We start from the raw sequence: 13683 nt of genomic DNA, 5'->3' as shown, positions 1-13683 counted from the left end.
TAGCATCCCGGAACTCAAAGAGAAATCGAAACTAGCAAAATTCTACCACACGCCGATTTTTTTTTTTTTTTTTTTTTTTTTTGTGATGTACTGGCAAGAAAACGTAATTCTCCTCGATTCCCATTGACCTATTCTTTCCCTATATCACAATGTTACGAAATTTATGTTAGGATTAGACTGTTCGCAGCTTCTCTATTTTTCAACGCAAAGGTCGCGAGGGAAACAAGACAAGCAAGCGCGAGTACAAAGCACAAGGGGGGGGGGGGGGTGTGGGTCAAGCTCCTCCCGTTTTGCTCTGGCGTTCAGCTCTCTCGCGATTCTTTTTCTACGTTCAGCGATCGAAGAAAACTACGAGAAAACAGGGGCTGTGGACAGTCTATATAAGGATTTGGTTAAACGATATTCTAAACTACAGCTGCGGCAAACTCGCTTTGCTGTTGTTGTTTTTTCCAGTTATTTCGAAATGTACGTGCACTGTAAAAAGGAGATTATGGGATAAAAAACGGAGGGGAAGCGTTAAATTCCGATGATAAACCCTGCGATTTTTTCTTTTATAAATAAGTTGGCTGTTTTGGTGAGGTTATTTATCGGATAAGGTTAGACGTATACTATCGATGGGAATTTTGCGTTTTCAAAATGGTTGGGCTTTATTCGAAAAGAGGTTTTGAGTCTCAAAATTTTTCAGCCAGACTTACAAGTCGACTCTTTTGAGCGACAAAGTTGCAAGAAGCTAGCGATGCAAGTCGCGAGACCTAACTACCGGAAACGGGCTTTGAAAAAGTCTATTTTCAAGCCAACGAACGGTATCGAGCAAGCCAAAGATGTTTGTAGCTTACAAAAATATCAGGTGTGTATGTGTGGGAAATTTCGCCCCAAATTTCACTACTTGCCGGATTCTGGTTTTGTAAAGCAGGAGGCGAAAATTTCTCAAGTTTTCCCATGGATAGGTCTTTTTACTATCCATGAGTTTTCCGAAATTTGCCTTACGTTGCGTTGCGGGCTACGTCATGGTCTATGATGAGTGAGCGCGCAAGAATTCACTAAGTTATTGTATAAATTCAGAAAAAAAAAAAGATGCAGTGCAGCCTGGCCTGATGCAAACACGACAGATAGTTTGGGAGAATTTGAAATTCATTTCAGACCGACCAGGAAAATCGCGATTAGATATGCACAGAAAGCGCAAAAAATCAAGGCATGTCCTTCCCATAGTCCCCTGCGCTTTCGAGGGTACCAGGCAGAATGGTCGGGAAAATAACGTATGTAAGAAGATGTAAAGATTCATCTTGAGTTTATTTCTTTTGACAGCAATGAACCCTTATGAATAATTTACAATGTGTCGACAATGTGGATTCTTACTATGTACGTGCAAACGTATGTACAAAATATAACAACTTCACTCTTATTTCACTCCTTTCTAGATTTTCAGTTCATTTCGACTGTACTTTTCAATTTTGCGGTCGGATCCAATACAACGAGGGGTTTGTACTGGAAACACGAAAAGTACGATTTAAGAATATTACTAAATATTAAATGTATGCTACACGGGACAACTTGCAACAACGATTTTTTTTGCACAGCAATGTTGCGCGAAAAATCGAACACCGTGCAACATGATGCCAGGGACGATTTTTCGTGCAACTCATTTACTCGGCAACACGGTTGCAAATTTTTGAACCCATGTAAAAAACTCGCAACGTGTTCAGGGTTCGTACTCTTTTAAGCATTTGAAATTCTCTGACTTTCCATGACTTTTCAAGTTTTCCATGACCTAAATTTGACCCTTTTTCTTGAAATTTTTAAAAAATTATCTAGATTTTGGGTACGTTTTTACCCTTTTCTTCGCAAAAAACAAACCTGCCTAAGTAATTTATTTGTGCAATCAATACCATTTTCCGTGACTTTCCATGACCCAAACTTAACTTCCACGACTTTCCAGGCCTGAAAAATAAAATTCTAAAATTCTATGACTTTCCGGGTTTTCAATGACCTGTACGATTCCTGCGTGTTGCCAGCAATGTTGCGCGAAAAATCGTTGTCGCAAGTCTTCCAGTGTAACACCGTCCTAACTCTACAGCCTAACTAACAATCTTTTTTATGTATTACTGAGCCTAACGCAACAATTCATTATCATTGATAAGTCAAACATTTCATTTCTTGGTCTAATGTTTATATTTGTCACACGACCATCAATTAAATAAAGATTAAAAAATCAATTTAAACAATTCCTATTAAGGTAGTAGAACTGCTATAAACATGTCCAATTTGAAAATTAATATCTCAAACATTAAATAATTTTTCAAAATAAAAGTTACATATGCTTATTAAACGAGACCTGGACATTCAGGAAAATGATATTTGAGGTGTCAATTTTCACACCTTAGGTGTGAATTCGCGGTTAAATCGCAGGCTCATAAAATTAAAGATTGCCGATTTACGGCTTTCCTTTGAAAGGTACAGAGATAATTTCAACTGGAGCCGATTTATGATAGAAACGTTTAATTACCTACAAATACCCGGAGTATGCCAGCATTTATTTCTGGAGATAGAGTGTTCTAGTTATTTTTATGTGTGCCTCAACTTTGAACAGCCATAATTTTGTCAAAAATGTCTGGGCCGCTCCGGGTATTCACACACAGTTTCCTCGACATAACACAAATAAACAGTGCAAATTTCATCGAGATCTGACAATTCTACACCTTTAAATTGCAAGTACCTTTCGAGGCGGTCTGTTACAGCGGCGAAATTAGCGAATGTAAGCAGCGAAATGTGCGTTCGACGCTCTGTTTTTTTCGACGCCATATTGAATTCTCAGAGGTAGACCTCTCTCCTCCGCAGAGGTCTCTTTCGTGTTTCGGGCTGGGAAATAGGGAGAGGAACGGGGAGAGGTGAAAAGTAAGCGCGCGGAGCCTGGAGAGAATCGAAACGAAAGCGCGCGGGGCACACTTCGCCCTTCCCGTCGTCCCCCGCGCTCCCCTTATTTTTCATTTTTCGTGTTTTCGCCTTCCTCCCCCCGTGTTTTTTCGCCTTTCCCCACGAAAGAGGCCTCTGCGGAGGAGAGAGGAGGTAGACCGCTGTTCATTGTGTTTAAGGCCGCATTGTTACGATTGCTACACGAATAAGCACGAAAAAATACGGATTTTTCCGATTACTGTCGGAGAAAACATGGCGGCGTAAACAAATATGATACACATAGCAACGCCAGATTTCGCAATTGCGTTACGGAACTCATGCTGCGTCTTCTCTGGGCTCTGCGAGGGTCGGATATCAAGACAGCTTCTTTGTGAGCTTTGGAAGGCTTAACAAGAGGCATAGATTTAGTCGATGCTTTCGAATTATATTTGAAGATGAAATACGAAAGAATTTCGCCATCTTTTACTAAAATTTCGCTCGAACTGCGTGAATACGATCGCATGTTGTAAAGCCGATTCATGTAACATTGCTGTCCACGCCAGGTCATATCGACTCGGATGGCAGAGCGCTAATCATTAACATCGCAAAATGGCGCTTCTAGCAACCAACTTTCGCCTTTTTTTTCTCCGCTTCTAAGCTAAAAGAAGCCCCCATCTCTTGTATTTGTGTTAACTTTATTAATATCTTTGAAAAGAGCGAGTTTTTAGGTATGGTTTATTTTTGACCTTATAGCAATTCTAATACCTTAACACAACGTATTATACAAGTCTAGACTAATAATTTTTATTTCATCTTGAAAGCGATCTTGGTGCGGCTTCCACAGTATTTCGTTGATTTTCTAGGTGAGCTTTGTATAAGTCACGGAACTCGTGAACAAAGTTATATTGCTGGAAAACAAGAACAAAATTCTATGGTTAAAGCGGTTGTCGAAGATCTGTCGTAACTACAACGATTGTGTGAGCATAGCAACCGAACATTGCTGAATAAAGTCATCGCTTGCACATCGTCATACACGAGAAACTCGTGTCCAATCAGTTTGAATCCTTCCTGCCTTTGGCGATGACGTTCGAAATTTAGATTCCCTGATTGGCTTTGAAGAAAAAACATTTACATTTTAAACCCCATTTACACGCGCAAAAAAATCGGCACGGCACGGCAAATTTTTTGCACCGTACTGACACTTTTTGGGCACGGCACTATGAACAATCACAGCAAAACATTTTTCTGAAATTTCTCGGGAAGAAAACCGATGAAAAGTAGGGGTGCCGATATAAAAATTGGTACCGTGCCTAGCAGGAGAAAACCTTCTTTACTCGTGTAAATGGGTAGTGCCGTGTCGAAGTGGTTTGGTCACGGTGCCAAAAATTTGCGGTGCCGTGCCGATTTTTAGCGCGTGTAAATGGGGCTTTACACGCGCAAAAAAAAATCGGCACGGCACCGCAAATTTTTGGCACCGTGCGGACAATTTTGGGCAAGGCACTCCCAATTTAGGCCTAGACACAAAAAGCCGGAATTTTTTAGGATTTTTAGAGCATCAGGAGATTTTTAGAAATTTCGGGGATTTTTAGAAAAAAATGGGATTTGGGGGGGGGGGGGGGATTTTTAGACGATTTGGAAGAAAAATTGTTCTATTTTCTTTGCCGCTTTATTTAAAATTCCTATGAAATGATAATTTTGTCACAATCTTTACTAATTGGTGACTACTAGACTGCAATCAAACTGTACAGCGGTGTTTCCTATTTCTAATGCACCCCATCATTCCACGGGAATTGAGCCATTTGAGGTGCCTTTTGTTGAATAAAAGCGCTATATAGCGTACAAAATGTGTATGCCATTTTCTTTTACAGTTGATTTCAGTTCACCTTGGCCGCCCGCTTTGCGAAGTTCGTTGGGAAATTGGAAACTTTGTTTCGAAGTTGCCAATTACGTTGCGAAGTTTGCGAATCAAATTGCGAACTTCGATACAAAGTTCCCAACTTCGGCCCGAATTTTATTTAAACCTTCTGTAATTATGTTACCAAAAAGGGCTTTGCTACGCTAAACTGTTGGAAACAAAAGTCATAAAAAAAAAGGTTCGAAAACTTTTATGTTCAGAGAGCCGTAAACATGTTGTCTCGACAAATTAGTCTTCCCTGTCGCATCGCGTCGGCTTCAGTTTTATCCGGCTTACAAACGCAGAAGACTTGAAATTGATGATGATGCCGCACAGAAATCGTTAAATGTGTATTTTCATACAAAAAAGTTAAAATTTGACCAAATTTCTGCATGCATAAAATTTATTTATCGGCAAATCACTTGCGTGATCGCTGATGCGAAACGTTGTCTTACACTTCAAGCTACTTCAACTTTCCTTGACCAGTTCTAAAATTAATCATTAGTTCAGATATCGCCATGACTTTCAAGCAACATGTCTTGTTTCTTCTCAACTACCAAACTTGGAAAGTTCAGTCGGGTCAAAGTTGGGAACTTTGTATCGAAGTTCGCAATTTGATTCGCAAACTTCACAACGTAATTGGCAACTTCGTAACAAAGTTTCCAATTTCCCAACGAAGTTCGCAAAACGGGCGGCCAAAGTAAACTGAAATCAACTGTAAAGGGAGAGCTGAGAAAATTTTGGGATATTTAGGGATTTTTAGAAAATTTTGGGGATATTTAGGGATTTTTTGAGGGATTTTTAGGGAAAAACTGGGAATTTCCAGATAGATTTATGGAGCATTTTTTGGGATATGTGTGTCTAGGTCTATCCCAATTATCGACGTGTAAACGTACCGGTCCCAAATGTGCCCAATTCTTTAGGGGTGCCGAGACAGGAGGTAGTCTCGGCACGGGTAAATCGAGGCACCGTACCGAAAACAGGTGTGACGCATGCATAGTTTACACGAAAACGGCGCCCACTGCGGCATTTTTCCCAAGAGCCCTCTTTTATTTTGGTCACGTGATCGGCGAAAAGAGTGTAAAAAAGAGTAGTTCTGGGGGATGAGAATGCCACCGAGGAATTGAAGAAATTAAGAGAAAGCTCCCACTTTAAAAAAATATCGTTGTGTGAAAGCCACGTCCACCATCACTTCAAAGAGCCATTTATTTTCTTCCCTCTTCTTCTGATCTCGTCGGCTTCTTTCAGATGTCGATTTGTTTTGCCCTTGAACACTGTTTAATATGTTGAATTGTCGGCAACTCGTTCTTTGCCGATAAAATTCGTGTTTTGTACTGAAAGTAACATGAACAATCACAGCAAAACATTTTTGTGCCATTTCTCAAGAAGAAAATTGATGGAGAGTTGGGGTGCCGATATAAAAACTGGAACCGTGTCTAGCAGGAGAAAACCTTGTTTTGGTCGTGTAAATGGGTAGTGCCGTGCCGAAATGGTTTGGTCACGGTGCCAAAAAATTTGCCGTGCCGTGCCGATTTTTTAGCGCGTGTAAAATGGGGCTTTTAGACATTTGCTCCACCCTGATTGGCTGGAGTCGTAAAACGACACGTACTTTCACTGTCTGAAATGCCCGCTGACCTCTGATTTGTCTCAGCTTGGAGATGACGTGATCAGGAGTCATGACCTCATCCAAACTTAGCAAAAGGATTGCTGCAGCTGAAAAAAATAAAAACGACTTTTTACGTATAAGGACAACACACATGTGCGCTTATATAAAGACAAAAAGGTTACCTTTGATTTGTTTGAAATGAAAAAAAAAACGGCTTTATTTCGCGTGCCGATTTTTTTGGCGGGAAGTTAAAACTGGAATTTGTGACTGACGCGCCACATTTGTCACATTTCGGCGGGAAAAAGCTGAAAGTTGTGCCAGACGCAGAACGCAATGGCAAGAAAAAATGGTAGTTGTGTCGGGGGCACGTTAGGCGGGAAAACTGAACGTGGCGACGGACGCAGCACGTTATGGCGGGAAAAAAATGTCGCGTCAGAAGCGGGAAGACATACTATAGGTGCACGCAATGCACGGCATACCGAAAAATGTGACGGCTTTCCAGCCTTCTCATTGGCTGTTTTCTCCATGATATAGGACTAATATACTTCTAATTTTGTTCTCAATGAGAAGACTTTAGATTACATAGCCCACTGATCTAAGTCTGGTATTTCAGAAACACACCATTTTTTTTTAACTGAAGACTATCAAATACTCACCTAAACAAGAAATTCCTAAACCAGAAACACAACTGAAACAAAAATGAAGTATCAGTAAAGTTTAATATATTTCATGATCGCTTAGCCGAGGCTTTCTAACAATGTTTCATAAAGTTAACGGAATATCCAACAAGGTGATGGAGTGGTGAAAATATGGCCACACCCAGGACAAGCAATAAAAAACGTAATTAACAATGGATATGCAGAAAAGACAACCTTTATATTTGACCTAAGTGTACGATCCCAAAATTTACATTAATTTTGGTTAATCATGACAAATTTTATTGAAGACAAAGAAGTTCACAACCCTAGAGCTATTCCTGAAATTCGCAAAATTAATCCCTCAGGTATAAATTTGTGTTGTTTTATGCAGCCGTCATTAATTTATAATTTTGCCATGTTTCTTTGACATAAGGATTATGAAGATGATTTTCTTTTGTGGTTAAACATTGGAGTATGAAACGTGGCTTGGACTCCCCGTTATTATGACTGGTCATTAACTACTTACTGTAAAAGTGTCTTGCGTCCAAAGCTGATACATTGTCTTAACTGTTCAATCATATCACTGCAATCGGCCATAGTGGGAACATTCCCTTCTTCAACTGGGAAATGATGTGCTTCAAGTCCAGCGCAACTGTACTCGTCAACGAGATAAGGAACTCTACACCTAGAAAGGCAATGCAAGGTATCAGTGGTGTACAGCACATATACACAACTCATGTCACAGTCAAATGTGCATTGGATGAATGACTTATTACTGGCCTGAAAAACAATCATGGTTGCCACAGACATCAGTTTCCAAAACTTGACACTGACGTTTGAACCCTGACAGATAAAGTAGTAGCATCCAGACTCTGCCTCCAAAAAATTAGTTGAGATCACACTGACCTGGCGGGGGGCGCTGTGGCCTAATGGTTAGTGTGTTGGACTCCGAATTGAACAGTCCGGGTTTGAGCTCTGGCCAATGCACTACATTGTGTTCTTGGGCAAGACACTTTACTTTCATAGTGTGTCTCTCCACGCAGGTGTATAAATGGGTACCTGCAAACTTTATGCTAAGCGGTAACCCTGCAATGGACTAGCATCCAATCCAAGGGGAGTAGAAATACTCCTAGACACTTCATGCTGTGGAAACCTGGATAAGCTCTGGTTATATGGGCAGCTTGGCTTGATGCAAACTTTGCCTTACCTTCTCATGATCAATGGCCATCTGAGATTTGATCTGAAAAATTTTGTACTGATAACCTAGCTCTACAAAGATCTGTGTAGTGAGTTTGATAGGTTGTTACTAATGGCTGCGTTTTTCCATGCAAGTTAAAACCCAAAGAGACACTATACATAAATCTGCAGAGCTTTTTAAGTTTGTGGATCAGTTTTCCTTCATATAATTTGGTATTGTTCCTTTGTTTGGTAGTATATGGTAAATTTAGTAATGTTTATAAAAGAGGAAAATTCCAGATTGTACCAAGGGTAAAATTGAACCACAAAATCTCTACCGAGCTTAACTTATAACATTATTTCATTCGACAAATAACATTAATTTAGTTATAAACAAATTACCTGACCAGCTCACGGTGAGAGCAGAAAACAAACACATCTGTGATGTCAAGTGCCTTCAGATGAGCTACAAAGAACAAACATGAAAAGCCAGATGCACTTTGATCCAGTGTAACTCTCATATGGTTTATTGAATAGAAGTTTTCTAATCTGCTGTTGTAGGCCCCCCTTCTGAACTAATGCTGTTTGATGGCTATAAACCACCAGGCTGGCATGTATCAGGGTTCATACAAAAAATTGCAATCATTTTTCAAGGACTTTTCAAAGACCAAACTGAATTTTCAAGTACCACCTACCTGAGGAATGTAATTTCACAGATGGTACATTAATGCACATTCCCAGTCCAAGCTAACATGTTTTAAAGGTTTTTAAATGCCTAAAATGCATGTGGCATGCGCAGGACAATTAAGAGTTTTATACAAAACCGCTGGTGAATTTGTTTCACTGACATTTGAACTCATGTGCGCAGTTGGATTACTTTGCTTCTCAATTTCCCTTTATCAGCTGCTTTTACACCCGGCTTTTTCAGTGTTTGAAGCTGCTTTACACAGGAAAAGACCAAAGTCTATGTAAAGCAATTCTCTTTCGACCCCACTACATTCAAAGTTGAAGAAAATTCAAGGACTTGTCAAGGACTTACACACAAATTCAAGGACTTTTCAAGACTTTGCAAACCCTGTGTATCATCATCACCAGTCATAACTAATCAATAATCAATGAGTAATCAATGAGCAATCAATGGGTTATCAACTGATTAATCATTGATTATCCATATTACCCATGGATTACTCACTGATGTCTTTGATGAGTTATGTCTGGTTACCATCATCATCACCATTGCTCCTCAAACCATAAGGTGTACAAGGCTGCTGCATTCTGTCTCCATGCATATATGGATCATACCAGTAATATTATTTACACAAAATTTTATTTATTAATCCTACCTATGTCTACACTTAAATTCCTGTTTGTTTCTTTATATTTGCATCCTGAAAACCAAAGAAAAACATATTCAACAGTAATAAAGTAAAAATTAACTAATTATTTATTTAAATAATAATAAATACAGGGCAACAGAAGAGGTTCACAGACTTTTTTAAACAATTTGGTAATATACAGTAACATCCAGTGCAAGACAATATGTGGACAATTTTTTACCCAAATTAGCCTGGGCAGGTACCTTAAATCTTGGTCAAACTAGCCAATCTTGGATTAGCACAAACTTTGAAATTATCCAGTTAAACTCATCAACAATAGATGAGCTTAGGGAAGGTGCCAAAAAAGATGGTGGAGCCACCACCTAAGCTAAGTGCATAGGGAAACCATGACAACCCTGTGAGCAGCAATGACCAGGCACCGTCACACTTAAAAACAGTGGAACAAAGATACTTTAAACCTCATACTTACCTTAAAAGAGGGGGGTAAGGTAGGGAGTGAAATCAACGAGTACATTCAAGTAGCAAGAAAGCACGCAATATGAGTTGATGTTTAACTTACAACTGAATTACATTAAGACATTATCTTTTTTTGGTCTTCAACTTTAACTTGGTCAGACAGCAGCAAAATAATACTGGTAGGTTTGGAGTTTGTAACACTTAGAAATAAAAACCTACTGTTGGTAAACTATTAAATATTTATCTCAGTCAACCACAGTCTGCAACATTTTATATCTAGATATACCCACAGGATTGAGAGTCTGCTGAGCCATGCCAGCTGAGGACCCTACTAGTAATATTCTTGAAGGGATAAATTTCAAAGTAATTATTTTACTTTACCTGGTAATCCACTAATACAAATAACTTCTGCACAGCATCCAGTGAATGAAAGATCAACCCTTAAATTGTAAGAATTAAGATTTAATTAGTGATCAGTGTTGTGTTAACATAAATATATAAAATAAGGTAAAACATATTAATTTTAGTACAAGACTAAATGGGAAAACCACCCTGTAATACAGAGATACAAATTGTTATTTGTTTACTAATTTTTAGTGGCCTTTTGTAATTGAGAAGTGGTAATGTTGATGATAATTCAAAGGGCAGGAACAAAAAAAATACTCCTGAAACTGGGCAGGTATATCAGTTTTTATATTGTAGAATAAGATTCTTAGAAAAATCTGGTGGGGAAGGGGGTTGCTTTTTGTTACTGACAGTGATTCATAAATTGTGGACATTCAGTAATAATTCTCAGTTCAAAACAATGAAGAGTCACTAAAACAGGGCCAAAATATATATGGCTTTATTATTTAGCTCTTTTTTTAGAAGTAGGTAAATAGATTAGTAGCAAATTGCATAGAAAACATTAAATACTAATGCTAATAAAAATTGGCATTAATACCAATCCTTCTATGCAATCAACCAAGATATGGCGCACCTTTCAAAGTAATTCAACATTACTTTGAAATATTTCTAGCTTCTAATATTTCTTAGCTTATTTCTAGCTAGGAAAGCAAATAAACTAATTATGGCTGATTACCATAATGGTGTACCTTTCAAAGTAATTCAACATTATTTTGATAAATATAATTGGGAAACCAGACATAATTTTTAGTAGCAGATGGATAGATGAGTAGCAAATTGCACAGAAAACATTAGTTGTAATGCAAATTAAAATTTGCATTAACAATAATGCTTCTTTGCAACTTACCAAGAATTGCCGTACCTTTCAAAGTATAAATTCAACATTGTTTTGATAAATTTAACTCTCTAATACTTCTAGTTTACAATATTTCTAGCTTCTAATATTTCTTAGCTTATTTCTTGCTTATTTCTAGCTGGGAAAGCAAATTAATTATGGCTGATTGCAATGTAAAGGCAGTAAATGTGAAACAATGAAACTTCTATTACCAGTTCACTTGAAAAGGTGTGAGATTTTCAACAACATTGCTTTCCTCATCGTCCGAGCTGTCAAAATCGTTTCTTCTCACCGGGGAACGCTGGCACAGTGACATAAGTGGGTGAGAAATTAAAAGCCAACGTTATTTGCCCCAAACAACAGCAAACCAGAGCAAAACATTCAAATAAAATACCTCAAAAACCATCTTGCAGTGTCGAACACTAGATCATTCTTTCCAAGATTTCAAAACTGCGTCTATTTTCTTACGATGCGTTTGATTGGTCAGATTTCTCTAGACCCAGTTTCCCTTGCGTCTCGCACGGGGTTCTCCTTATATGGAAAGAAGAAAGCGAACGAAGCTCGAAGAGTTGCAGTCAGTTTTCACGTGTTATAGGAAGAAGTTTCTATAACTTTTAGGAATATTTCTATCAAGATGGTAAGTATAAAGTAGTCTGATCTGTACTTTGTTTCATTGAAATTCAACTTGTATCGGTTTTTAGAGCGTAGGGCTCGCGAAAGCGCAGTTATGCAAGAAAACAGCCATGGGATTGTGTTGAATCTTCTTTGTTGTTCAAGAACATGTAGCTTATTTTCTTTTCTTTACGAAAGTGTTGCTTGTATGGTATCATACATGTTCTTCAGACAGCATTTGTGTCTTGAGGTGTACAAGCAATCAAAGTTGTCCATCTATCTTTCCGTTACAATCAAGATGGAGACTCCTCTCAAGTTGCCATGTAAACTATAATCGACTCAATCTATTTTTGCTTCTGTTTGTTCTTGAAATGAAGGAGCATATAAATTATATCAATTATTAAAGTCACTACAACCTGACAGCATGACAATTAACTCTTTAATGCCTGTACAAATTATTATGTTCACCACTTAAAGATTGATTTGTAAAAGACAAAATTAATGTTACTGTTGACAATTTCCAAGAAGTAGTTTATACATGTACACTGGAGGGAGGTGTGATTGTCTGTGCAGCGAATTCTGGATTGAGAGATCCTGTTTGAAGTTTGACCAGGGGCTGGTTGTTCAAAGGGTGGATAAATCGCTATCACTGACGGGAAGAGACAAAACATGTCCACTGGATGGTGATTAATCTAAACATTCATTTTCACTCTTTGAATTACTTCATGCAGTTTTCACATGGGTATTCTTTTCATCTTTGTTGCTTTGGGAATTCATTTGTGATACAATTTTTAAGTTTGCACTTCAAAAGTGAGGCCAGATGGTGAAACTAGCCAGTCTGACGTAAACCAGGGATGTAGCTAAAAGCCGACAGAAAGAGAGCTTTTGACTGGCTGAAATTTTACAAGAAAACAAAGTCTTGGGATAATTTTGAGGATATAATGAACTGGCTCAGTTTTTTCTTAGGTTCTTTTCTCTGTTTTATTTTTTTTTTTCAGCCCTTATTGTCAGTAGGTCTTTATAACCCATTGTTTCTATGCCCTTAGCCACCCTAATATGGAAGATCCATGTGATTATATAGTGTTGCTTCTGTCAAGCTGGTCCCCAGAGGCCGCGATCCTTCTGGTCTGTGCCATGGATTGGTACCTCTGGGCTATTCTGAAAGTCCGCCACAAAGGCCTCTGAATCTGATTGGCTGTTGAAAACTTGTTCATTTCACCACAATCTCTGGCACACATGCACATTCAAACCGGAACCAGGATTTCCTCATTCCGGTTTTGGATTCGTCCTGAGCCGTTAAGTTTCCCGACCCCTGGTCAAGGGGAACGCAGGCTCTGGGAACGAGATTGTGCTCCTGCAGTTTATTAGCCACATTATTTTCTTTCTTTTTACAGTCACACACCATCCTTCTAATTCAGCCAACTGCAAAGCCTGATTCAAGAACATACTCAGATTATGAGACAAAAGACGAATGTATGGAAGGTAGGCAACATCCCCTGTCAAATTCTGTAGTTCCGTATTCAATCAGTCTTGAAATCAATAAATAATTATATTATTGTACTTTTCAGGCTTTCTTTGTCAGTATATAGTATTGTTATAAATTTACTGTACAAAATGAAGAATGAAGTGCTATATTCTTTCGACTTTTTCAGGTGTCTGTAAGATATTTGAAGAATACCTTAAGAAGTCCAACCCAAGCACGCCATCCATCACATACGACATAAGTCAACTGTTTGACTACATCGACAACTTGACTGATCTGTCGTGCATGGTGTACCATTCTAAAAACAAGTCCTTACTAAAGTAATGTTTAATGTAACTGTATTTAGACAATT

General features: G+C 38.5%; 2 protein-coding genes across 2 annotated transcripts in view; one reads left to right on the top strand and one right to left on the bottom strand.

Moving 5' to 3' along the window:
• Positions 1-1277: 1277 nt before the first annotated feature.
• LOC144636172 (cyclin-dependent kinase inhibitor 3-like) lies at positions 1278-11709 on the bottom strand. The gene is made up of 10 exons (XM_078495335.1): positions 11631-11709; positions 11449-11537; positions 10378-10436; positions 9547-9591; positions 8606-8669; positions 7554-7712; positions 7046-7077; positions 6393-6496; positions 3660-3797; positions 1278-2232 (listed from the first exon to the last, which is right to left on the bottom strand). The coding sequence occupies exons 1-9, from the start codon at positions 11640-11642 to the stop codon at positions 3699-3701; spliced, it is 663 nt and encodes a 220-aa protein (XP_078351461.1). The 5' UTR covers positions 11643-11709; the 3' UTR covers positions 1278-2232; positions 3660-3698.
• A 97-nt stretch (positions 11710-11806) lies between these two features.
• The window catches only part of LOC144636191 (enhancer of rudimentary homolog), an 11082-nt gene continuing 9205 nt past the window's right edge, over positions 11807-13683 (top strand). Inside the window, exons 1-3 of the mRNA XM_078495354.1 lie at positions 11807-11873; positions 13243-13330; positions 13501-13621. Of these exons, the coding sequence (XP_078351480.1) occupies positions 11871-11873; positions 13243-13330; positions 13501-13621 (212 nt within the window). The 5' untranslated portion in view covers positions 11807-11870. The remainder of the gene's footprint in view (positions 11874-13242; positions 13331-13500; positions 13622-13683) is intronic.

This window comes from Oculina patagonica, chromosome 13, assembly GCF_052425735.1.
Source record: "Oculina patagonica isolate OP01 chromosome 13, crgOcupat, whole genome shotgun sequence".
Classification (NCBI taxonomy): Eukaryota; Metazoa; Cnidaria; class Anthozoa; order Scleractinia; family Oculinidae; genus Oculina; species Oculina patagonica.
This window is presented reverse-complemented; position numbering and strand designations above follow the sequence as displayed.

What these genes read in the sequence shown, in the direction of transcription:
- LOC144636172 (XM_078495335.1), bottom strand. An exon ending in TTGTATTAGTGGATTACCAG is followed by an intron (nt 9,592 to 10,377) that starts GTAAAGTAAAAT and finishes TTTGGTTTTCAG; the next exon opens with GATGCAAATATAAAGAAACA. An exon ending in TCTCACCGTGAGCTGGTCAG is followed by an intron (nt 7,713 to 8,605) that starts GTAATTTGTTTA and finishes TTGCCTTTCTAG; the next exon opens with GTGTAGAGTTCCTTATCTCG.